Source organism: Vipera berus, assembly GCF_964194415.1.
Source record: "Vipera berus genome assembly, chromosome: 7".
Classification (NCBI taxonomy): Eukaryota; Metazoa; Chordata; class Lepidosauria; order Squamata; family Viperidae; genus Vipera; species Vipera berus.
The window spans coordinates 46375659-46400663 of NC_138209.1; the positions used below are offsets into that span (position 1 = coordinate 46375659).

General features: G+C 39.2%; 1 protein-coding gene across 1 annotated transcript; it reads left to right on the forward strand.

The window, feature by feature from the left end:
• The first annotated feature begins 1004 nt into the window (after nt 1–1004).
• On the forward strand, nt 1005–21372 carry CENPU (centromere protein U). The gene is made up of 12 exons (XM_081333171.1): nt 1005–1082; nt 1828–1879; nt 3323–3440; nt 3926–4067; nt 7271–7334; nt 11109–11178; nt 11752–11851; nt 12489–12567; nt 13115–13162; nt 16933–16994; nt 17788–17938; nt 20648–21372. The coding sequence occupies exons 2-12, from the start codon at nt 1835–1837 to the stop codon at nt 20768–20770; spliced, it is 1002 nt and encodes a 333-aa protein (XP_081189297.1). The 5' UTR covers nt 1005–1082; nt 1828–1834; the 3' UTR covers nt 20771–21372.
• The last annotated feature ends 3633 nt before the right edge of the window (nt 21373–25005 follow it).

The following is a 25005-nucleotide window of genomic DNA, read 5'->3' on the forward strand; positions in this document are numbered from 1 at the left end:
TGGATTCAAACAAAACACTAAACCAGAAAGAAACAAATAATAGATTATGGTTTAACGGGATGCATGAATCTAGTGAAAACAGATGAATATTTAGATTTTTCAAACAGGTTCTGTAAACTTCTAAATATAATTGCATGGAAAAGAGGAGAGAAATTACCATACCAAGTGATTTACTTTGAATAACGTATTTTCTTTTTGTGTTGATAGAACAAAAATAAATACTAGAAGAATTCAGATGTTCTCGTGTCTTTTTCATTACAGATGTTGTCTAAAATTTGAAATGAGGCACCATGGGGATATGTTTTTTAATTAAATACTTAAGCAAAATCAGAATATATCTGTAATTGTTTGCAATATATTTCTAGGTTTTTCTTGAATATGGAAAAAATGCTTTCGCGGAAGAACTACAAATTTCGACTGTTCTCCTCCATGCCACCCCTTGACATGCCTCCCTCTCCTTGCCAGTCTCCAAAGCCGCTAGCAGCTACAGTACAATGTATCAGTTTCCAGACAAAAGCAGGTAAAAATTACAGGACAATTTCTTCGTAATACCCGTATTGTCTATCTTCTGGCCTTTAGATGGCGCTCTTCCTTTATTCTCGCAGCTACGCGTGGTAACAGATTTACACTTCAAAAATTTAACTCACAGACAATGGACTAAACTATCTACTAAAGAAAAAGGGGGTGTCCCTTCAGAAAAAAAAACTTATTAATATTCTTTCGCCCCTTTTTGCGAACTGAAATTTTATATAGAATAGTGAGAAGTAACTTACAGATGTCATAACGAACAGGTTTACTGATGCTAAGCTCAATTTTTCCTCTCCCCCGCTTTCGAATACGCAATGGGACGTGCTGGCAGTAAGTTTTGAGTTTCGGCGCGAAAAAAAACCCAGTTTGTAGTCAGGAAGTTAAGCCTGCCCGTCTTCTCCCCCCCCCCCGCCTTCACGTTTTATTCCTCCCTCCCTCACGAGGCGGCGCGCTTCTGAACCTTGGGAAGGAGTGCGCGAGGCACAGGTGGGGGAAGGGCGGGAGGCCTCCCGACTGCGGCAGTAGCATTTCGGCGTTGAGAAGCTCCGGCCTGTGTAAGGATTTATCTATATATATATAAAAAAACATCAAATTTAGGAACCGTCCCTCTCCCCACAGAGGAAGCAGTGGTAGTTGGGGGACGGAGGCGAGTGGCCATGCCTGCTTTTTATTTATTTGATTTTAGTCCGCCTTTATAAGTAATGCAAGGCTGTGACCATACCTAATGCTACTCCCTCCTATTTTCTCCACAACAACCCTGTGAGGTGAATTAGCGGAAAGAGAGTGACTGGCCCAAAGTCACCCAGCGGTTTTTTTTCGTGCCTAGGGCTGGACTAGAACCTAGTCTCTTGCTTTCTAGGCCAGCACCTTAACCACTAAATCAAATTGGCTCTTTTCAGGGTGGTAGGGGAAGAAATCTCCTTTAGGCTTCTCGGGTGGGGCTTTCTTGCACTTGCCTTTCTCCGTTCAAGGAGAGAGTGGGTCAGTTCAAAGCAAAAACCCTACTTTAACGGAGCCCACCCCACGCCTTTGAAGTTTGGGTGAAAATTAGCTGGGTTGGTGTCTTGGGAGTGCGTGCTTCTTCCTCCTTTTCCATTAGGATTTGAGTGTGGGAGTAGGGAAGAATCAGGCACCTGACCTGGCTTTTTGCTTGGTCAGGCTTAAATTAGAGGTTACTATGGACATAGCCAAGTTAATTTGGGAGCTAGTTTTTGGACAAGGTTAATGCCTGGAATACAAAAGAAGAAAAGGGGATTGATTCCATCTAAGATTGTTTTCCTCTTTTGTTTGTTTCTCTAGTAACAAGATGTCAAAGAGAAAAGCAACAAAAGTTTTCAAAAAGAAACTGGCAGTAAGTGGCATTTTGTTTTAAAGTGCGTAGGTATTTACCCCTTCTTTTTAATGTAGAAACCTTGAGTTGATTCGGGTGTAGGAATTCTATAAATTTATTTAATTCTTGAGCCATTTAGTTTTGCAATGACTTTCTAAACATAAAAAATTAGATCATCAATTTTTGTGATGTAGTTGAAGTAGGGCTGTTCACTACTTAGTACTTTGTCTTCAAATTGTTTGCATGTGAACATTAATGCAATTACATGTTTCTCTGGAATTATACAGCAGCTATAGAAAACCACTCCATGGTTTTTTTTAAATAATTTCCAATAATTTTATTAGGGATTATATTAAACAAGTAGAACTTACACAACTACAAAATATATTAAAGAAAATAAAAAAACAACTTCATGGTTTCAGGAATAGATGCAGCAGCTCTAAAATATTAATAGGTGTTGTGTGCAAAGCTCTAGATGGTAGTACTACATATGGCCCCTGCTAACGTTTTCTTAATTTAATTTGAACTTATTACTTATCTTAAATATTTAACTTTCTGAAGAGCTTGGACAACGTGTTTTTTAACATTGCTATGCTAAATTCAGGACTTTTTAACATCTTTCGTTCTGGATGGAGTTATATTACCTCAGATAGACCCAGTGTGCAACTTGGGGGTTCTCCTAGATTTGCAATTCCTGCTCAAAGAGCAGGTGACAGTCGTGGCTTTGAGACCCTTTGTGCAACTTTGGATTGTGTGGCAGCTGGTCCTTTTCTGCTTTGGAAGTCCCTGCATTCAGTCACTCAAGCCCTGGTCACCTAACACTTGGACTATTGCAACATGCTGTACATAGGTCTACTACTCTACTTGAAGAGTATTTGGAAATTACAGCTGGCACAGAATGCAGTCTTGGGGCCGCTAAGGTGACCTGTATCACCAGTTGCCAGTTTGCTTCTAGGTACAATTCAAGATGTTGGTTATCACTTTAAAGCCTTCCATGGCATGGATTCAGGTTGCCTAAAGAACCATCTTAACACCAATGGGATTGCCCACCCCACTTACCCAGTAGAAAGGGAATGCTATCAGTCAAGGAAATCTGGCTGGCTGGGTCCAAGAAAAAAGCATTTTCTGCTGTGGTTCCTAGCCTTTATAACATCATGACCTCTGAGATGAGATCTATAGCCACCCTTTTGGCCTTCCAAAAGTATCTGAAGACTTGGCTGTGCTAACTGGCATGGAAGCCCAATGGGGGCATATAATTCTTGAGGTGGTTAACAGACCATGAGAAGACACCCCCCCATGCATCCTGCTCCCTCTCCCCATCTTTGTGAATGTTAAGCTAATTTAATATTACTATTTATTGGTTTGATGCTTTAATGTTTTATCACTTTTTGAATAATTGCCTAAAGTTACCTGCAGGTGAAATGGGTAGCACATAAACTGAATAAATAATCTGTTTCTTTGCAGGGGTGTCAAGCCAAGCCAGACTCTCATGGTAAACTGTTTTCATCTGAGGAGCTTGATGTCTCAAGTATTTTGAAAATTCCTGGAACCGGAAAAACAGAGGAAACTAATGACTTATATGGTTAGTTATTGTCTGTAACATTTTAAAGATGTTCATACATAGTTATTAGAATTGTCTGCTTTCTGATTGGCACAGTGGATAGCCATCTGCTCTCTGAATTATTATTTTTTGCTTTTACATCTCATCAGCATAAACATTTTCTTCCATTAATTTGTCCTAATGCCTACTCTTGAATCCTGACAGCTATGCCAGGTATATTACACTGAGGGCTAAAAATTCTATTCTCACTTTCATATGACCAGGCATTGCTATTTGCTCAATGTCTAGTGAACCAAACTAGGTTAGAACCCTAGAAAATAAGTTACCAAACACTTTTATACAAGGCTTATTGCATCTTGGTGTTTTTCCCCCTCTTTCTAATATCTTCCTCTTGAGTGAAACTGCTTCGTGCACTTCACACAGAAACTATTGTTTTGAGATTTTCCGTGATAAGACACGTAGGTTCTTTTAAATTGTTATAGTTAATTAGTACTTTTTCATTGTAGATCATCCTTTACATAGCACTGCTCTGTCTGTGTATGAGGAGGAAGAAAAGGCTGATAATGGAAACGATCAATATTCAACACTGAATGAGTCTACCAGCAATTTCTCTGGTCCAGTGTCCCCAAAGAAAAATGCAAAGAAAAGGTATTCCAAAAATAAGTTTATTTTTTCTAGACTGATTTTCTATGTGTATATGAATTTATTAGTGTGTCCAACTTAATCCAGCTATTAACCATTTATATAACTTCATTGAAGCTATGTCATCCAAATAGAGAAGGTATGTTTTGAGCACATCCAATACTTCATTCTAAAATTCCTAGTAAAGTACAAATATCAATTAAAGAATCAGTTATATTCTTTATTTTTGGTGCTTTTGAATCGGCTTTGAGTTTGGTCTCTAAATAGATAAGACTTCTTAGCAACATGTTTTCTTTATAATCGTTTCTTCTCTGTATGTTCCAAATCTACTGCTTTTTCTTTAAAACATTTGTACTTTTCGAGTAGGACAGGATCCAAGTTTTGTAATGACTTGCACATCTCTCATTAGCATAACTTTTCTTAAATTACAATTGTGAAGGCACTAAAGTCTTGCTTCACCTTTTGTACTTCCTCTGTATCATCACTACCAAATATTTAGTTCTTACAATAGAGTCCCAAAGATGGCATTTCTGGCTAACTTCGTGAGGACTTGATTTTCTCACAAAAGTCAGAAGATTTTGGACTCTGCATGCCAGCATTTTGTAACACCTTGAAGACTTGGATTTGTTCCTGGGCATGGGAGTCAGATGGTTAGTTAGAGCTGAGACATAGTTGTTCTGATAGTTCTGAATTTTTTTAATCTGGGTTGTCCTTTTATATTCTTTTTTATGTGTATTTGTACATTTTTATATGACATTAGCTCCCCAAAGTTATTGGTGCTCTCTGAGCTTGGTGGTTTTCTTGCAGACTTTTCATTACCAAACTAGGTAACATCAGTGCTAGGAGGAAGAGGAGTTTGGTCTTATTTTTATATACCGTATTTTCCGGCGTATAAGATGACTTTTTAACCCATGAAAATCTTCTCAAAAGTCAGGTGTCATCTTATACGCCCAGTCATCTTATACGCCAGAAAATACGGGTAGTCTTATACGGTGAGTATAGCCCAAGCCCTATACCCGTATTTTTCAGACCATAAGACGCACTTTTTTCCCCCAAAAGTAGGGGGGAAAACGAGGGTGCGTCTTATGGTCCGAAGCTGATCCGTATGGCCAGCCCCAACCTCCGCAAGTGGAAAGCAAGGGAGATTGCCAGGAGCGCGAATCGGCACGTGCTGAGAAATGCCGATCTCACGCTCCTGCAATCTCCCTCCCTCGGTTTCAGCTTCCCTTGCTACAAGAGAAAGCAGGCTGAAACGGAGTGAGGGAGATTGCCAGGAATGCGAATCGGTTGATCTCGTGCTGCTGCAATCTCCCTCATTTCAGCCTGCTTTCTCTTGTAGCAAGGGAAGCTGAAACCGAGGGAGGGAGATTGCAGGAGCATGAGATCGGCCGATTCGTGTTCCTGGAAATCTCCCTTCCTCCATTTCAGCTTGCTTTCTGCAAGAGAAAACCGGGCCGCAGGGCCGCCTCCGCAGGTACTGCTCTAACGTGGAGAGGGAAGGACAAACAGGGAGGGAAGGAAGGAAAGAAGCAATGGACAATGGGAGGGGGAGGGAGGGAGAGAAATAGAGAGAGAGGGAGAGAGAGAAGGAGAAAGGGAGGGAGAGAAAGAGAGAGAAGGAGAAAGAAAGGGAGAGAAATAGAGGGAGAGAGAGAAAGGGAGAGGGAGAAAAGGAGAGAGACGGAGAAAAAGGGAGGGAAATAAAGGGAGAGAGGGAGAAATAGAGGGAAAGAAAAATAGAGGGAGAGAAAGGGAGACAGGAGGAAGAAAGGGAGGGAAATGGAGAGAGAGAAAGGGAGAGGGAAAGAGGGAGAGAAAGAAAGAGAAAGGGAGAGAGAGACAAGGAGAAAGAGGGAAGGAAATAGAGGGAGAGAGAGAAAGGGAGAAAGGGAAAGAGAAAAATAGGGAGAGAAAGAGGGAGAGAGAGAGAAGGAGAAAGAAAGGGAGGGAAATAGAGGGAGAGGGAGAAATAGAGGGAAAGAGAAAAATAGAGGGAGAGAAAGGGAGAGAGAGACAAGGAGAAAGAAAGAGGGAGGGAAATAGAGGGAGAGAGAAAAATAGGGAGAGAAAGAAGGAGAGAGGAGAAAGAAAGAGGGAGGGGGAGAGAAAGAAGGAGAGAGAGAAATTAAATTAGTAACATGATTGTTAAGTGAATCTGGTTTCCCCACTAACAGCTTGTCAGAAGGTTGCAAAAGGCGATCCCATGACCCTGGAACAATGTGACCATCATAAATATGAATCAATTGCCAAGCATCCGAATGTAAATCACATGACCCTAGGGATGCTGCAATGGTCATAAGTGTGAAAAATGGTCATAAGTCACTTTTTTCAGTGCCATCGTAACTTTGAACAGTCACTAAGTGAATCATTGTAAGCCAAGGACTACCTGTACTTTATCATTTTTTTCCTTTTTGGGGGGGTGTCAAGTTTTTGACCCCTTGCTGGGCGACTGGTGGTACTCGGACATTGCCTTGTCCTAAAAGTGGTACAATGGATGAAAAGGTTGAAAAGCCCTGTTTTAGTATACCGGTACTATTTAGTTCAGAATATTTTTTTTCTTGTTTTCCTGCTCTAAAAACTGGGTGCGTCTTATGGTCAGGTACGTCTTATGGTCCGAAAAAGACGGTAATTTAACAGGAAAAGTAGGGGGTCGTCTTATACGCCGGAAAAAACGGTACTAGTGCAGAGGTCCCCAGCTCCCAAGCTGTGGCCTACTACTAGGTTGCCAGATGGTAGGTGTGACTTTCGCTTACCTTCGGACCATAAGACGCACCTCGTTTTTCCACCCACTTTTGGGAGGGGAAAAGTGCATCTTATGGTCCGAAAAATATGGTATGTTCTATCTGTCCATTTGAGTCTAATTGCTATGTAATCCAACCCTTACAATTAATAATGTACTTCTATATTTGTTTGTTGAGTATAACTAAATTTAATCCCTGATGAATGCACATTTGTGACCATATTTTCTTTTTTTTTCAGTATGATATATGTACCATTGAATTTCCACATTTTATCACTACTAATTATGTTGCTTACTTCTTGTTATTTTTAACTGTAAATCTTTATCTGGAATAACATACAGATCTCTTTGGCCCATCAGTGAAATTATTAAGTCAATATAATGCTGCAGAAAAGGATTCTAACAAGTTTCCATTCCAGTGTTTAAAATTCCATGATAAAATATACTGTAGTATTTTTATGTTTACCAGAAAACCTCACATTCTGAAAACAATGAGAACTGAAGATACAGAAGAAGCTTCAATAAAGAACGTGGTAAGTAAAAGGTTTAGATCAGGGGTGTCATCCAGAAGCGTGCCCATCCCATTGCTGGCAATGGCAAAACAGTCCCGATACCTCTCACGATGTCACGTGACGTCGCGAGTTTGACATGTCTGGTTTAGATAATACTTTTTCCTTTTTATTGGGAGTAAAATACAATCTGTTATAGGCAGATGTTTTGAAACATATAATTACATTTATTTTCAATCTCAGTTGTATATATACTTCGATAAAATTTAAAATTACATGACTCAAAACTACAAGCAAAACCAATTTACCGGTAATCATTTTTAAGTTGAAATTTCTTATACCGTATATACATGAGTATAAGCCGACTCGGATATAAGCCGAGACCCCTAATTTTACCCCAAAAAAACTGGAAAAAGTTATTGACTCGAGTATAAGCCGAGTATAAGTATAAGCTTGGCCCCTTCTTAGCAACATATCTATATTCTGTGCCACGACGAGCCGCTCGTTGACTCTGGCAGCATCCCGGAGCTGGCTCGGCCACGGTTCACAGGGTCCGCTCATCAGGCTGCCAGGCTTCCTGGCAGCACATCCCGCAGGGAAGGTCTGCTAGGGAGGCGGCAGTCAAGCGTTGTTTCCCTCCTCGTGCGTGTGTGTGTGTGTGTGTGAGACCTGCGGGAACGGCTGGTAGAGGTGGCGGCAGTCCGGCGTTGTTTCTCCCCCTCGTGCGTGTGTGTGTGTGTCAGACCCACGGGAATGGCTGGTAGGGAAGCGGCATTCCGGCATTCCCCCCCTTCCTGTGTGTCGAGCCCACGGGGCTTGACACACAGAAAAACGCAAATGCCGGACTGCCGCCACCTTTACTAGCCATTCCTGCGGGTCTGACACACACACACACACACACACACGCACGAGGGGGAGAAACAACGCTGGACTGCCGCCACCTCTGCCAGCCCTGCAAGCCTCTGCCGCTTCTCCAACGTGGAGATTTCCAGAGGTATTGGACTTCCAAGGAGACGCAGACTGCAGGGCAAGTCGGCCGAGTGCCTTGGCGACATTCCGGCAAGGCAAAAGGCACAAAGGGGGCAGGGGTCCCTCAGGCCGGCTGGGGAGGGGGAAAGCGCGTGCTCTCGGCTGGCTTAACCCAGTTCCATTTTGCAAGGCAAAAAGGAGCCGGGAGAGGGAAGCAGGGAGGAGCTCTCCGCCCACCCTCTCTCCCGCCTTTCATTCCCCGCGTTGAACAGCGCGAGTACACACGCTACGTGACTGGAGACGCATCCCTCCCTCCGGCCAGCTTGTTCTGCTCTCGCTCCGTCCGTACAAAACAACTGTTATCCAGCTTTATTTACTCCTGCCCGAGCCAGCAGGGCTTATGTTCTCCTCTTCTCCCCCTCCCCCTCACTGGAGCGCTGCCTGCCGCCTTTATTCCCCCCCGCCCCCTCCGCAGAACAAAGGAATGCGAGGCGCCGAGGCAGCGCCCTCCAACCAGCCCCTTCCAGCGCGCGCGCTTCTCGCCCAGTCATAACAACCAACGCCTTAAGGACTGCTGCGAGTCCTCCGGCTCCCTTCTCCGGTCGCCGCGGCCGCCGTCGCCCTCCGCCCCGGCAGAGGCTTGCAGGGCTGGCAGAGGTGGCGGCAGTCCAGCGTTGTTTCTCCCCCTCGTGTGTGTGTGTGTGTGTGTGTGTCAGACCCGCAGGAATGGCTAGTAAAGGTGGCGGCAGTCCGGCATTTGCGTTTCTCTGTGTGTCAAGCCCCGTGGGCTCGACACACAGGAAGGGGGGGAATGCCGGAATGCCGCTTCCCTACCAGCCATTCCCGTGGGTCTGACACACAAACGCACGCACGAGGGGGAGAAACAACGCTGGACTGCCGCCAGCTCTGCAAGGCTCTGCCGCTCCCTTCTCTCAGCAGCCTGGCCCGAACGAAGGGACAGTTCTTTTTTTTTGTTCACTGGAGTATAAGCTGAAGTGGATTTTTTCAGCCCAAAAAGTGGGCTGAAAAATTCGGCTTATACTCAAGTATATACGGTAATTTGTTATTTTTGTAATTGTTTTTTAAAACATACTGTTTTTTATGCTCGAAATCTGATAGATTCCCTGCAGTGAAATATTATCTATCATGTCATTTGTTGACTGTATGTGGTATTATGTACCATTTCCTTGCAGTCACCATGTGTTACAGCCTATTTCTGTTTTTAATGTTTACGTGTCCTGATAGTGCTAATCTGAATAGTCTCATATTTTCCTGAATCCATGAATGATAAAATAGTTTTTATGAGCTGAAAGCCATAGGTTTTTAATTATGAATCTAAATACTTCTAGACCCTGTTACAGTGTCTATTGTACAGGTGTTGTTAGTAATATAATTAGGATACTATTGTATAGGTTACTTATGTTTATATGCTCAACAAAGATAGCTACTTAAAGAGATTCAGTTTTAATTATAATAAATTATAAGCAGTAGTTCTGTTATATAATCCATTTCTTATTCTACATGATTTTCTGCATATTTTATATACATTTCATATAACTTAAAGAGTTTTTCTTATACTAGTAGAAATTAGTGAATATATAAAAATGATTAAAATAATTCCTAAATAATTTTCAACACAGGTGAGCAAAATTTACATACATTGCAGGAATCTTCAAATTGTATGATCATTAAGAAATACTTAGAATGTAAGATATAAAATTAAATAATAGATTTTGGCAAAATTACAAATTCTACTTTAAATACCATTAATTAAAAAACATACAATTTAGTTTTCCTGCATGTTTTTTTAACTTGGCAGCTAATATGAAAAAAATGGGTCTTGCAATATTTTATATATCCTAGGAAATTAAACAATTAGTATTTGCTAGCAGGTAATTGGTATAGGAAATCACATTGATTAAAAAATAGACAAAGATTCTTAAAGAATCCTTTAATAGTATTTTATTAATATCTCTTTACCTTTATTTCAGCATAGTAATTCCTAATAATTACCTTTATAAAAAATAATTTCTTAGAAACCTTTCTACTTTCTAGGAGAGGCCGTATTTAATTGGTTTTAATGTTTTGCTGATCACTATATATTTAAATGTTTTTTGTAAAAATGCACTGTCCCATATCAGTTATAAAACTCTTATAAAAATGAAACAATTAGCACATACTTCAGTGATTATTAAAAACCATATTATTAAAAGTGGCCACTAGTTGTAAAAATATTTTTTAAAATTTATTTTTGCTGCTGTGCAGCTATAGAGTATTCAAAGTTAATGGGGTGTTGTTACAAAGAAGTACATATGTGTAGTCTGATAGTGTATTCCTTGTATTTAATTGTTATGACAATTAACTAAAATTTTAAGCAGTGTACATCTAGACCAGGGGTGTCAAACTCAATTTCACTGAGGGCCGCATCAGCATTGTGGTTGCCCTCAGGGGGCCGGGTGGGCGTGGCCTATTGGGTGGGCATGGCTAGAATGCGTATGGCCTACTGGGTGGGCGTGGCCAGCTCTACATCGTTGGCATCAAGGGTGCCTATGGGGGGCCTGGGCAGGAGTGGGACAGATGAGGGTTTCTGGCAGAAGGAGGGTCTCTGGGCCAGGGCCAAGGCAGTGGGGGCCGTTCCCTCACTGTTTCCAGGATGGCTTCGCGGGCCGCATGAAACCACTTTGCGGGCCGCATCCGGCCCCCGGGCCTTGTGTTTGACATGTCTGATCTAGACAAAGTTTATAGTTTGACTAAGTTTGACAAAGCTGTGCCTGCCAAATGAAATAACGTAAGTTGCTAACAACTAATATGTTAAATTTGACCTAACAGATACCCAAGAAAAAGGCTCAATCCCATGTAAATAAGAATGTTTTACCAGAAATGGAGACACATTGTCCAGGTAAATCGTTTTTCCTCTCTTCTGGGCTCTAGAATGATTTTTCACTTCTGTGTGTAGTATCAGACCTGTTGATCTTGATTTTTATACTAACTGAGTAAAACTTTAGGACTTAGCATTTCATATACATCAGTTTAGGGACCCGGTGGTTCAGTGGGTTAGGACGCTGAGCTTGTCGATCAGAAGGTCAGCAGTTTGGCGGGTCGAATCCCGAGTGCTGCGTAACAGAGTGAGCGCCTGTTACTCATCCCAGCTTCTGCCAACCTAGCAGTTCTAAAGCATGTAAAAATGCAAGTAGAAAAATAGGGACCACTACGGTGGGAAGGTAACAGCGTTCCGTGCGCCTTTGGTGTCTAGTCATGCCGGCCACATGACCACGGAGACGTCCTCAGACAAGCTTCGGCTTTGAAATGGAGATGAGCACCGGCCCCTAGAGTTGGAAATGACTAGCACACATGTGCAGGGGAACCTTTACCTTTTATACATCCATTTAAATTGTGTATCTTTGGGAAGCTTAGATAAGTTTGGACCCATAATAACCAAATGTATTAATAATCTATTTTTCACTTCATTTAGTTTCAAAAAAAGTTCCAAAGCAGCCAACAAAAGTTACCAGACATGTTACCAACGAAAAAGTTGTTTTGAAGGAGCTCGAAAAGATAACAGCAGAATTCAAGTAAGCATCTTTGTTTTTTTGATTGAGAATTTCCTTATGACTGGAAACTGCTATGGTGTTAAATGTCCCTTATAATTCAATCTGCTTTTTCGCTTTTCTAAATTGGAATCAGTGCTGTTGTGCTGTTTGGAGATATTGTAAAAACATAATAAAAGTACTACTTTAAATAATAGGGTTTTTTTCTGAAAAAATATGTCATAGCAAATTGTTATATTTAAAATAATATTTTTATCATCATTACTCTGGATGCTGAAGAGGGTTTAAGCAGGCTTGGGCCTCATCACTACTTTGATAGGAGACTGTCAAAGAATATCAGGACTGCATGAAAGCTGGGAAATTTGAAAAAAAAACACCAAAAGGCAGCAGGAGTTACGTGATATCAGAATTATTGTAGGAAACACGTTGACTAGCAGCAAAAGTACGAACCCAAGAATGATAATTTAAAACTTTTCAGCATTATAAGTTATAATATTTTTTAACAGGAAAATGTTAGGTATTTGGCATTGCTGTCTAAGTATCAACCATTAGTAGGATAAAATTCAGTGACAAGAATTTGCACCACTGCATGCACAAATTAGTTTAATGTGTTCCTTTAAGCATAGATTTATCATGATATATATTGTATATATTGTTTCAGAAAAGAAGTGGAACAGGAGAAGCATAAAAAAGTAATTGATAAATTTCATACCAGGCTCAAAGATGAACTCACTGACATTGTACGTACAGTTTTTGACTGAGGAAAATTCTATATTTTGCAAGCATTAAAGGGGCGGTAATTAAAGACGAATCACCAAAATAACCTACAGACCCTTTAGTAGAAAAGGAATGATAATTAAATGTATCTGGGAGGGGGAACAAGTAGAGTGCTTGGGAATTTTATACAACAGGTCATTGGTCATTGGAACAGTCCATGATATAACACTGTGTATGTTAGAATAACAAACTGAAAATTTGGAAAGCATCCAGGAAGGAGAAAAACTAGGTAATGAAAAAAGTCAGTTGCAGTGTTTTTCTTTTTATGTGTAACAATTCTCTTAATTACCCATACTGTCTTCTGCTCCTATGCATTAGAATCTGAAAAAGGATAAAATTAGATATGTATATGTAAAAATCCAAAAACATTTAAAATTATTATTTCTTGAATTAAATAACCTTAGATTCTGGTTATTAGAAAATATGAATTTTACTAATTTCAATCTTAGGTATTGTAATTATTTACCAAGAAGTTATGCCATATTGTTAATTTGTGAATATTTTAATTAGTCTGCAGATGCTGAGAAACTGAAAAATACAAAATTGAAACAAACAAAGGTAAACTGGCCAGTGTATCTTTTAAACTGTTTAGATTTTCTTCCTATAGATTAAAACTAGCTTTTAGTGGATAATATTTAAAGGAATAGGTTGTAATAATATGAAATTTCATTAATTCAGATTAGGAGCTAGACTAAATATATTCTATCTGTGACTTTAATACAAATTGAAGGTTTTATGCATACTAATTTGCTCAGTTCTATATGTGTAAACAGGTAGTCCTCAACTTATGACCACAATTGAGTCCAAAATTTCTGTTGCTAAATGAAACATTTGTTAAGGGAGTTTTGCCCCATTTTATGACCTTTCTTGCCACAGTTGTTAAGTGAATCACTGCAATTGTTAACAACAATTGTTAAGTGAATCTGGCTTCCCCATTGACGTTGCTTATCAGAAGGTCACAAAAGTGATCACATGACCCCAGGACATTGCAACCATTATAAATATGAGTCAATTACCAAGCATCGAATTTTGATCACGTGATCATGGTGATGTGTGTGAAAAACAGTCATGTCACTTTTTTCAGTGCCGTTGTAACTTCGAAGAGTCAATAAATGACTTCTTGTAGGATGAGGACTACCTGTACTCACATTTTATAAAATTCTGTTGATTCCAGAAAGGGATATTTTTCACTCAGTGGTCACACTTAGATTTTGAAATACTCTGCCTATGAAAACTCACTTAGTTTTACCAATAATCCTTAGTAATCAGCTTCAATGTGAATATTTTAAGGAATGCTACTGTTAGTGATTTTAATAAAGTTGATGAATTGTTATCTATGACTTTGGCTTTATATGATGTTAAGCACAGTGTGGTATATTTTTATTATATTTAGAATTATGCACATGTAGGTTGTAATATTATTTTTCTTTATTATTAGACAATATATAAATATTTGAAATAAATATCCCCATTTCATAAGTAATTAAATTATAGTTGAAGGGATTTTCAGTGGTAAGGATATCTACAGTTGATTAAGTTGATCAAGGAAGAGTACCGTATTGAAATTATGTTCTAAATACTTCCTGCTTCTTCACAAGATTCTAACTTGGATTAAATTTTTAATAAGCAATATGTCTATATAGGTAGTCCTGAGATACGACTGTAATGGATCCTGCTCATCACAATCGTAAAACGTGACTGACTCATGTTTAGAAACGTTTTTGCTGTTGTCATTAACCAAATCACTGCTGTCATTAAGCAAACAGCATAGGCATTAAGTGAACCAGTGGTTTACTATGGGTACAGTTTTACTGAAAACTAAAAATAAATGTAGTTTTTGGCAAAATTGTTGTAAAACATGATCACTTGACCGGGAGTGCTGAAAATGGCTGTAAATATGGGCTGGTTGCTGAGCTCCTGAAGTGCAGTCACATGAGTCTGCAAGGAAGCATCGGAACTTTGAATTTGCATCATAAATACCCTTAAATAGATCTGTTGGAATTTCTAATGGTGGCTAAGCAACTAGTTGTAAGTCAAGACTACCTGTATTTTAAAGAAGTAATAGCAGCGATGATATGCATTATCAAAAGGTAAAACTATTAAGGCACTTCCGGTTTTGTGTCGGGGTGAGATGGGACGCAGGAAGACAGAGCTGTGCCTTCTGCACCCGATTTTCCCTGCTGGGGGCCCTGAAAAGGGCCTAAAGTCACCCTGAAGAGGCGTTGAAGGAGGGGTGCTTTGTCAATCATGGAGAGATGGTGGTTTCTCCATTCAATCCAAGGAAAGTCCTCTAAACTGGCAGGGGAAAGACCAGCCACATCTTTGCAGCCGGCCATTAGCTGCTGACAACGGAAGAACAAAAGCTTTAATTAAAGCACACCGTAAATAGCATGTTTGGACTGGGTGAGAATACTGATCCTTTCTTTACTATTTTACAACTTGAATTTCCTGGGAAAGGCTCCCAAGAAGCTTAAAACCTCCGGATGTGAACGGAAGCAGTGTTTAAATTTTTTTATGGGGGACAGAAATATACGATCCTGAAGTGAAAAGTAATACAAAGTTAGCGTTTTGATAAATCTGAGAACTGAGATAAATTGTTAAGATTTTCTCTTTGGAAAAAAAATATTGAGGTGAAATATAAGAAATCAACCCTTTGTTTAAGAGTGGAAAATGGACTTTGAATGACATCTAGTGGTAGATCTGAGTACAGCACTATAACTAGGTCCTTGGCTGTTTGGTGAATTTCAGCCTAAGGAAAAATAGCTGGCAATAAAGGAAAATATTTTGGCATATTTATCACCCTGACCTTCTTGGACTATAAATACCTACTGTGCTTGGACCTTTAGTCTCCAACTAGTGAGAGAGAAAGAAAAATTTGAATAGGTCTCACAGGGAGGTTGAACATTTTGAACACTCGGAACATTGTGGATTACAACCTTGCCTGACTGATAATTTTCAGGATACTTGAGACAAAGGATTACTATAAAATATTGCTATTAGGACTGGATTATAAAGGCAATATATAAAGACCAGAAAACTAGAGGAAATCCTGTTCCACTCTTACTGAGACTGGTGATACTGGAGGATTTCTAGGAATGATACCTCAAGAAAAAACAAATCTTTCAGAAGGAAATACTCTATGCTATAACAAATTCATCAAACAATTCTTGCACGCACAGAGGACATAAAAAGAAACCATTACGAGACTAAAAATAATCTAGATGATATAAAGGACCAAATCTCCAAACTGAAGCTACAACTGGAAAGCTCCCAGACAACGAGTACAAAGTATGAACAAATAAAACAGAAATCAGAAGGTGAAGCAGAAGAAATAGACCTAGAGATGGAGGAAATAGGGAAAGGGAAATATGGACTGCCATAGACAAAATACTTCAAGACCTACCTATAACAATGAAAATACAAAAGACCCTTTACTCCTTTCTTCAAAATGCACCTGATGACAAGGAAGAAGATTCAAGAAAATGGAACATAGAGTGGGCAGGGGAAATGTCTAGGCCGTGGATGGGCGGAATTCCTCCCCAAAAGTACTCTACCTAAACTGTCTTTCTCATGCCAAGCAGCTTGCACAAAAATGGAAAGAAAATTCTTGGGCGATTTAATTGCCTTGGCCTGGAAAGCTCCTTGGCAAAGAAAGAAAGAAAGTGAAAGTTAAACTTAAAAAACAGGATTAGATCTATCAGAGGGGGCACTATCTGTTTAACATACTGGTTTGAATATGATTAAAAGAACGGATGACCCTTAGATATAACTAGATTTTTATAACGGAAGATATGATTTAGAATTAAAATAGCATTATTTCCCCTTCTTTTGATATGGGAAATTTGAAAATAAGAGGAGGATTGGCATGAATAAAAAAAGTTTAGCTATATAAATGTAATTAATATTGAGAAAATCGTAAGTGACAAAGATACTTTAAATATTGATGGGAAATCAAACCTTAACAAGAGCATGAAAAACAGGATATTGACTTATGACTTGATATTATTGTTACCTCTATAATATTAGTAAAATACAATCAAGATGTCTGTATCCAATTTTGTATACATCAATAGCACTGAGATTTGTAATTGTTTAATGAGGGGAAAAGGGGAAAAATATGGGGAAGAAAGGAAGATCAAAGAAAAAAAATACTGGATTGTGCAGTACTGAATAGACTTATATTGAAGAAGATAATGTTAAATATGTGAACCCAGACAACATGTTTACTAAGATATAAATATTGTAATTTTAAAAAGATTAACAAAACTTATTTTTAAAAAGGTAAAACTATTAAGGATTTTCATATTTAATATTTTCTGGCATTTCAGATGGTCAGAAAGACAAATAAGAAAAGAAAACGTTTAATAGAAATTAAAGAAGAGCTATTTAGGTATGTTAATAACTTTGCAATTACCATAAGTTTTTAGATACGGTTATCACTGAATCCTACCTACAATCTTGTTTTGTGCCAATCCAGTGATATGTTCATTTTCCCTGCTCCAGCACATATTTCAGTAGCTCCAACTGACTGGTATTTATTTCAGATGTCCTATAACAACTATGCTGCATTAAATCAGATGCATCAGAGAACTGAAGCTGCACCTTTATGAATGTGGTAAAGATTTTTTCAAAACTAAATGTGGAGCATTACTTAAATTCCGGGTGCTTCCTCCAAATAGGTTTCAAACAGTATAAATAGTTTTTCATCTGGCAAGATTCATTCCTTTCCATTGTAAGCAGTATTTTTGCTTTTCAAAAATTAACACAAACATAAGAATAGTAGGTCTCAGAGAGATTAATTTAAATTCCACACATACACCCCAACTATCTGAAATTGCACTACTAACATAGAGTATCTCACACTGCAAAACACCCAGGACATCTGTCCTGTCCCTTCTAGTGTCACCAAGAGTATCCTATGTTCTTCAACCAATGAAAGAAAAAAAAATGCTACCAAAGAGTTGTTCACCCTGACTTAAAAAGCAGGTTTGCAATTAGATTTTATATTGATGCAGTAAGTCGATGTACCCCCTTATTTTTATCAGGGCTGAATCAAATACTGATTACCCTATTTCTTTGTGATAGTTTAGCTTATCATTCTACTCCTTCAGTTATGTAAAGTTTTCTGTAAAATAAAAGGAAACCTTAACAAAACATAATGCTCAAACATTTATTTTTGCTAGAAAGGAACCAGAACTGAAGAAACTAAAGAACGAATACAGCAAACTGCAAGAAAAAATATCCTGTCTCAGGAATGCAGCTCAGTTTATTAAAGATTTAAAGAGTCTTCAGCAAATGAAGGATGAAAAGGAAAACTCACAAAAAAAACTAGTAGTAAGTAACTATTTAATGGCTTAGCACACTGGAAGAATCACAGCTATAGCTACTGCTCCTTATCTTTTAAATACTAACCCTTGCATATTTCAGATAACATAAATACAGATAATTGTATTGTTCCTAGGAGATGCAATTTTTCCAGGTATTTAGGATGTGCTTCAACAGAGACTTATTTGAGTGAAAAAAGGTAATCATGCCATGATTCTCCATCCCTGGCATCATTTTCAAGTACATATAGTACTCAGCTTATGTCAGTTTTTTCACAAAGTTACAGTGGCACTGAAAAAGATGGACTTAACAATTGTCCTAGTTCTGGATGTTGCAGTGACCCCACAGGTGCCAACTCATGACTATGATGTTGCAATGAGCCACTCACAAGATTGCCATTTGCAGTTTTCCCTACTGGCTTCTGACAAGCAAAATCAATGGAGAGATTAGCAGGGTAGGTCACAAGTAACCCCCCTTAGGTTGCTCCCCTATATTTTTCTCCCAAAAAGAAGGGATCTCATACTCAGTAGCACCCCTTGCCCATCTGCACTTCACATCTCCTCCATAGCCTCAAGTAGCACCTGACCCTATGGCACCCTTTCCTGGGACTCCCACTTCTTCCTGCTTAATGATCCATGCACCCTGGGGCTATGACAGCAACTGGGATTGATGTCGCCCTTTATAAGGGCATCACTTAGCAACATTAATTTCTATCCCCATTGCTATCATAACTCAAGAACTACCTGTATCCGAAAAAATAACCCTTTTTAATGTAAATGGTACACATTTCAGTATTCAGTATTGAAATTTATGCACTCCTTCGTAAGATCCATGCAGTACGACTCTCAAAGCAACCTTTATTTTCATATAACCATCTGTTCTATATAATAATATGTTTTACAATATCCTTGTGGGAATATATAGTATTGATATAATCATATTTGATGTGGAAAAGTAAGTGGCATATTGATTATTTTTGTGGTTAGCTTTTAAGTTTTATTAGTCTTAGATAAATGTAAAATTCTTCATCTCATTTCATTCGAGTACAATAGTGTTTTCATAGATGGAGTGCAGTAACTTTTTATTTCTGGTGTATAAATCTCTAAGTGCAGTGTCTTATGTTATTTTAGGTTCCTTAAAAATGGTTGTTGAGGAATTAGTGGGAGAGCTAGTGGGAGAGAGAAAAAATTGACTTTTGAATACGTCTGGCTGCAGGGAGGTTGAACATTTTGAACACTCGGAACATTGTGGATTACAACCTTGCCTGACTGATAATTTTCAGGATACTTGAGACAAAGGATTACTATAAAATATTGCTATTAGGACTGGATTATAAAAGCTATATTTAAAGACCAGAAAACTAGAGGAAATCCTGTTCCACTCTTACTGAGACTGGTGATACTGGAGGATTTCTAGGAATGATGCCTCAAAAAACAAAAACAAATATCAGCTCCCAGACGACTACAAAATATGAACAAATAAACCAAAATAAGATGAAGGAGAAGAAATGGATCTAGTGATGGAGGAGATAGGAAAAGGGAAATAGGGACTGCCATATACAAATAAAATACTGCGAGGCCTACTTATAACGATGAAAATATAAAAGATCCCTTACTTCCTTCTCCAAAATACACCTGATAAGGAAGATTTGAGAAAACAGAACATAGAGCCGGCAGGGGAAATGTCTAGGGAATGTGGATGGGCAGAGTTCCAAACCCCCCCGCCCCCAAAAAAAATACTCTTATCTAAGTTGCCTTTCTTATGCCAAGCAGCTTGCACAAAAATAGAAATAAAACTTTTGGGCAATTTAATGGCCTTGGCCTGAAAAGCTACTTGGCAAAGAAAGAAAGCGACAGTTAGACTTAAAAAAACCAGAAGATTTGATTTATCAGCAGGCATTATTAATATGCCTATTTGAATATGATTAAAAGAATGGATGACCCTTAGATATAACTAGGTCTTTATAATGGAAGATATGATTTAGAATTAAAATAGCATTCTTTTTTCCTTTTGATATGGGAAATTTGAAAAAAAGAGGATTGATATGAAAAATGTTTAGCTATGTAAACATAATATTGAGAAAATCATCTGATAAAGATACTATAAATATTGATGGGAAATCAAACTTTAATAAGAGCATGAAAAACAGAATATTGATTTATGAATTGGTATTGTTATCTCTATAATATTAGTAAAATACGAAGATGACTATATTTAACTTTGTATACATCAATAGTACTAAGAATTGTAATTGTTCAATGAGGGGAAAAGGGAAAAAATATGTGGAAAAAAGGAAGATCAAGTAAAAAAATTGTGGAGTGTACAGTACTGAATAGATCTATATTGAAGAAGTTAATGTTAAATATGTAAGCCCAAACAACATGTTTACTAAGTTCTAAAGATTGTAATTTTAAAAAATCAATTATATCTATCTGTATGTATGTATGTGTATGTATATGTATATGTGTGTGTGTGTGTGTGTGTGTGTGTGTGTGTGTGTATATATATATATATATATATATATATATATATATATATATATATAAAATAGGGCATTAAGGTGATAGAAGGAACATACGCAAAGACGGATTGTAGGCAAGGGAATGTTAATTCAGAAGCAAGTAATAAACTAGGTCCAAACATTAGGAATTTCTAACATAGGCATAGTATTTTATAAGCTTTTAAAGTATGTCTTGTTTTTCTCTTCCTGTTCCATAGTATGGCATTTCCAGTCTTCCTGCACTTCTGATGGAGTCACGAAGAATTTTAGGAGCAGAAAGTCACTTGCAAAATATCAACACAAAATTACAGGAAAGTTTGGAATTGCAAAAAACTAAGTAGTCATACTAAAGATTATATTCTGTGTTATCAGATGTACAATGTATTAAAATATAAAGTTGAAGTTGAAGTAGGAAAACTAAATAATTGGAGTTTATTTTCAGTGATCTAAACACCATAAATTCCTTTTGGCATGCTTACTGGTATATTTAGATACGATTATCTCAAAAATAAAAATCTTGTTTGGCAAAGAAGAAATAATGAGGCAACAAAACAGACCATTGGATCATAAATATAGAATTTAAATAGATTTACTTTGTGTGAGAACAAGTGATCTTTAAACTATTCTTTCATGAAAGTAGACTTTCCAACAGAGAAATAATCTTGCTATTATATAGTTGCAGTAAGGTTTTCATCTGGCAAGGCATGTGTAGCTGCATGTTGAGTACATATATGCTGCTTTCCAAGAAAGAAGATGGTTGTTGAGAAATTAAAACTTAGAGTTTATGCTTCTAGTTGTCAGCTCTAAATATATCACATTACTATTTATGTATTTGCATTACTATTTACATATTTAGCAATTCAATAAAATCCTTTTCTGAAATCCTAAGTCATATTTCTAGCACCTAGTTACTTCTAAACTCTAGTTGTCTTTATTCTTCATCAACCACAGTAAACATACGAAATGTAAGTTGCAGCTGAGAAGCCCAACAAAGCAAAACACCAGAGACATTGTGTTCGCTAATGTAACTTTATTAGCCATTAGCAAACCAATAAGGTAGAAAGGAAGCTAGCTCTGAGAATATGGCGGGAAACAGATAATTAAAAGAGTAAAACTTTTCCCTCCCCTCTGTGACAGTTCAGGTCACATTGTCCAATTAATCTTCCAGCAATTATTATGAGAAGAAACATCTCGGTGTTTGGGCTGCCATATTGATAAGGAGCACCTGTGGATCCCAAACTCTCCCCCCTCCCCCATAACTGTAGTCAAGCCTAGAAACACTACAGCGGTCCTAAAGACAGTAGGGTTCGTAGCTTGACGGGCCGGCCCCCTGGAAGGGAAGGGGAACCTGGAAAACAAAACGGAACACACACCATGGCTTATTAATTTTTTGCTTGTACTAGTTCTGGCTTCTGGAGGTATTTAAGTGTGTAATCGTTTTACCAAACAATCTGCTTTTCCGTGCTGGGCTTTTATCCATCTAACTTCTGATATTGAATAATCCTCCCACTGGATTAAGTACTGCAATTTCCATTTGTGGATTCTAGAATAGAGGATTCGCTTAACCTCAGAATGCATTTCCTATTCTACCATTACTGGGGCTGGGGTTGCCTTCCTCACTGGTCTCATTGTGGATCCCCTGTGTGGCTTCAGCAAACTGCAATGGAATACCAGGTGCACTTTTCCCAACAACCTTGGTAGCTTTAGCTCTACTGTCACTGGGTTAATTACTTTTACAATAGAGAAAGAACCTATGTATTTCAGCCCCAGCTTCTTGCAAGTTTTTCTCAACTTAAGATACTTAATAGACAGATACACTTTTATCTCCTACATGGAACATTACCTGGGGAGCTCGGTTTTTATCTGCTTGTTTTTTCTGGTTTTTGGATGCCTTAGTTAAAGCCTTCTTAGCATCGCTCCAGACCTATTGGAACGAACCCACCCAATCACTCAGGGTACTCAAGGATGGGGTTCCTGTGGGCACTCTGGTATTGGCACAAATTCCACTATTGTGGGTAACTTAAATAAAGTGAAGCCAGTGTTGCTGTGTACGGTTGTTATATGCCACTTCTGCAAACGGAAAAAGCTCTGCCCAGTTTGTTTGCTGGTAGTTAACAACACTGGTACTGCTCCACTATGGTGTTGGCTCATTTTGCAGATCCATTTGTACTCAGATGAAAAACAACTGAGCCCCTGGGAGGACCCTATCATCCTTACAAACTCCCTCCAGAACTTTGCAGTAAACTGGACCCCATAATCTGAAATGATGCACTTAGGCGCTCCAGGTAGCCGGTAGATATGTTGCAAAAACATCACTAGCTTCTGGGCTGAGGGGAGTTCAGCACAGGAGATGAAGTGGGCTTGCTTAGAAAATAGGTCTATTACAGTTCAAATCACTCCCCTCACTCTCCAGCAGCTTCACTATAAAGTCCATGGCTATCTCCTCCCAGGGTCTGACTGGATTAGCCACCTGCTGCAGCAGTCCCAGACTCTTCCCTGGCAATCTTCCTGACCGTGCAAACTGCATCTCTCCCTACACAGTTCTCAATGTATTTCTTCATTTTTGGCCACCAGAACTGACGATTGGTGAGGTGCAGCATGTTCAGGAACCCAAAATGACCCACTGCTTAGCATCGTGGCTGCTTTGTAGGACTTGTAGCTGCAGACGGTCTGGAACATACAATTTGTCCCCTTTCCATGCCAGCCCATCCCTCATGGTCAATTCTCTCTGAAAAGCCACAAACCAGGAGTCAGTTTGCAGCTCTTGCTTCAGCTATTGGACAAATGTATTGGGGTGTGTGTGTGTGTGTGTGTGAACTCTTTCTCTTGTCTGGTTGTTGCTTGTGCTGCTTGTTACCTATCGGGAATGACGGAGCTCAGCACTTCCTGCCGAGTGCTTTTCAATCGGTGTATGCAGGACAGGGCATCAGACAGGAAGTTCTTTTCCCCCTGGAATGTATTTTAGTTCAAAATCAAATCTTTTGAAATAGTGCCCATCTGACTTGCTTAGGAAAAAGCTTGCGGGGAGGGGAGGTGTTGTTTCAAGGCTTCTAAGTTTTTATAATCAGTCCAACACTTCAAAGGGGGCTTTGCTTCCCTCTAAAAACTGCCTCCAAGTTAGTAGCACCTATCACACCACAAAAGCCTTTCTCCCACACAGCCCATTGCCATTCTGTCTTATTTAGCTTGCCAGGTATGTACATGCACAGCTGTAGGTTCCCCTCCTCACTGCATTGGAGGACAGCTTCCACACCCACGTCACTGGCATCTGCCTGGATCACAAAAGACTCCTCGGGATTTGGGTGTTTTAACACTGGTTCAGTGGCAAATAGTCCCTTTAAGCTTTTGAATGCCACTTGGCACTTCATTGTCCAGTTCAAGGTTTGATTCGGCCAGGGATTGTCTCCCCCTTTTCCAGTCTTTAACAACTCAATGATTGATAAGGCAATTGTGGCAAAAGAGGGGATGAATTTGCCTGTAAAAATTTGCAAACCCTGGGGGAAACTGCAGCTGCTGTGGGTGCTAGGGACTTGCCACTCCAAGATGGACCACAATCCCCGGGTTCATCTCTTATCCCCTTGCAGGATACACAGTAGCTCAAGTAGTCCAGTTTAGATTTGTGAAACTCACATTTTAAGAGTTTGGTGTACAGCTTAGCCTCCAATAGCTTTTTCAGCACCAGTTGCACGAGCTTCATGTCCATGGTTTCGGTGTAAATGAGGATGTCATCCAGATACAGTAGAACCCCCTTATAAAGATGCTCATGCAACACCTTGTTTATGAGTTGCATGAACAAAGCAGGGGCCTCCTGTAGTCTAAATGGCATCACTTTGAATTCGTAGCTACTAAAGGGGCAGTTGAAAGCTGTTTTCCACGCATCACTTTCCTTAATTCTCACTCAGTAGTATGCCATCCTCAGGTCTAATTTTGTGCATATCTTCCCTTTGGCTAAATGTCCTAACATGTCCTTCATGAGAGTGAGGGGATACATGTTCTCCACGCACATAGTGTTGATCCCAGAGAAATCCATGCATAATCTTAGCGACCCATCTTTCTTTTTCTTTAATAGTACTGGTGCTGCTATTCGGGATTTTGCCACTTTGATAAACCCTCTTGCTAAATTCTTATCAATGTACTCCCTCATCTCCTTCAAAGTCATGGAATACATTTTCAGTTTAGGAAGTTTCGCCTCAGGCAGGATTTCAATAGTGCAGTCTGGGGTGGTGAGGGGGTAGGATGTTGCACTCTTTTTCACTGAACGCCTCTATAACGCTCTCTTGCTGCACTCAGGTTTTTTTCATGCCCCTTCCCTTCTCTGGCTGCTTTCTCCTTGTTCAGAGGGCTTGGGGCCCTCTTGCTCATAATCATACGTTTAGAGGTTTTCTCCCAATAGATCCAGGGCCCCCACTTGGCTAACCAAGACAGGCCCAGGATCATGTCCTCTGCCATCTTTGGGGCAACCATAAAGCGAACTTGGTGGTCCCCCAACTCTAACTGCACTGGCTCCGTCAAATGGGAAGCAGCTTTGCCTCCTATCAGCGTGCCCATCAACCTGTTCAAACTTCACTGTTTCTGT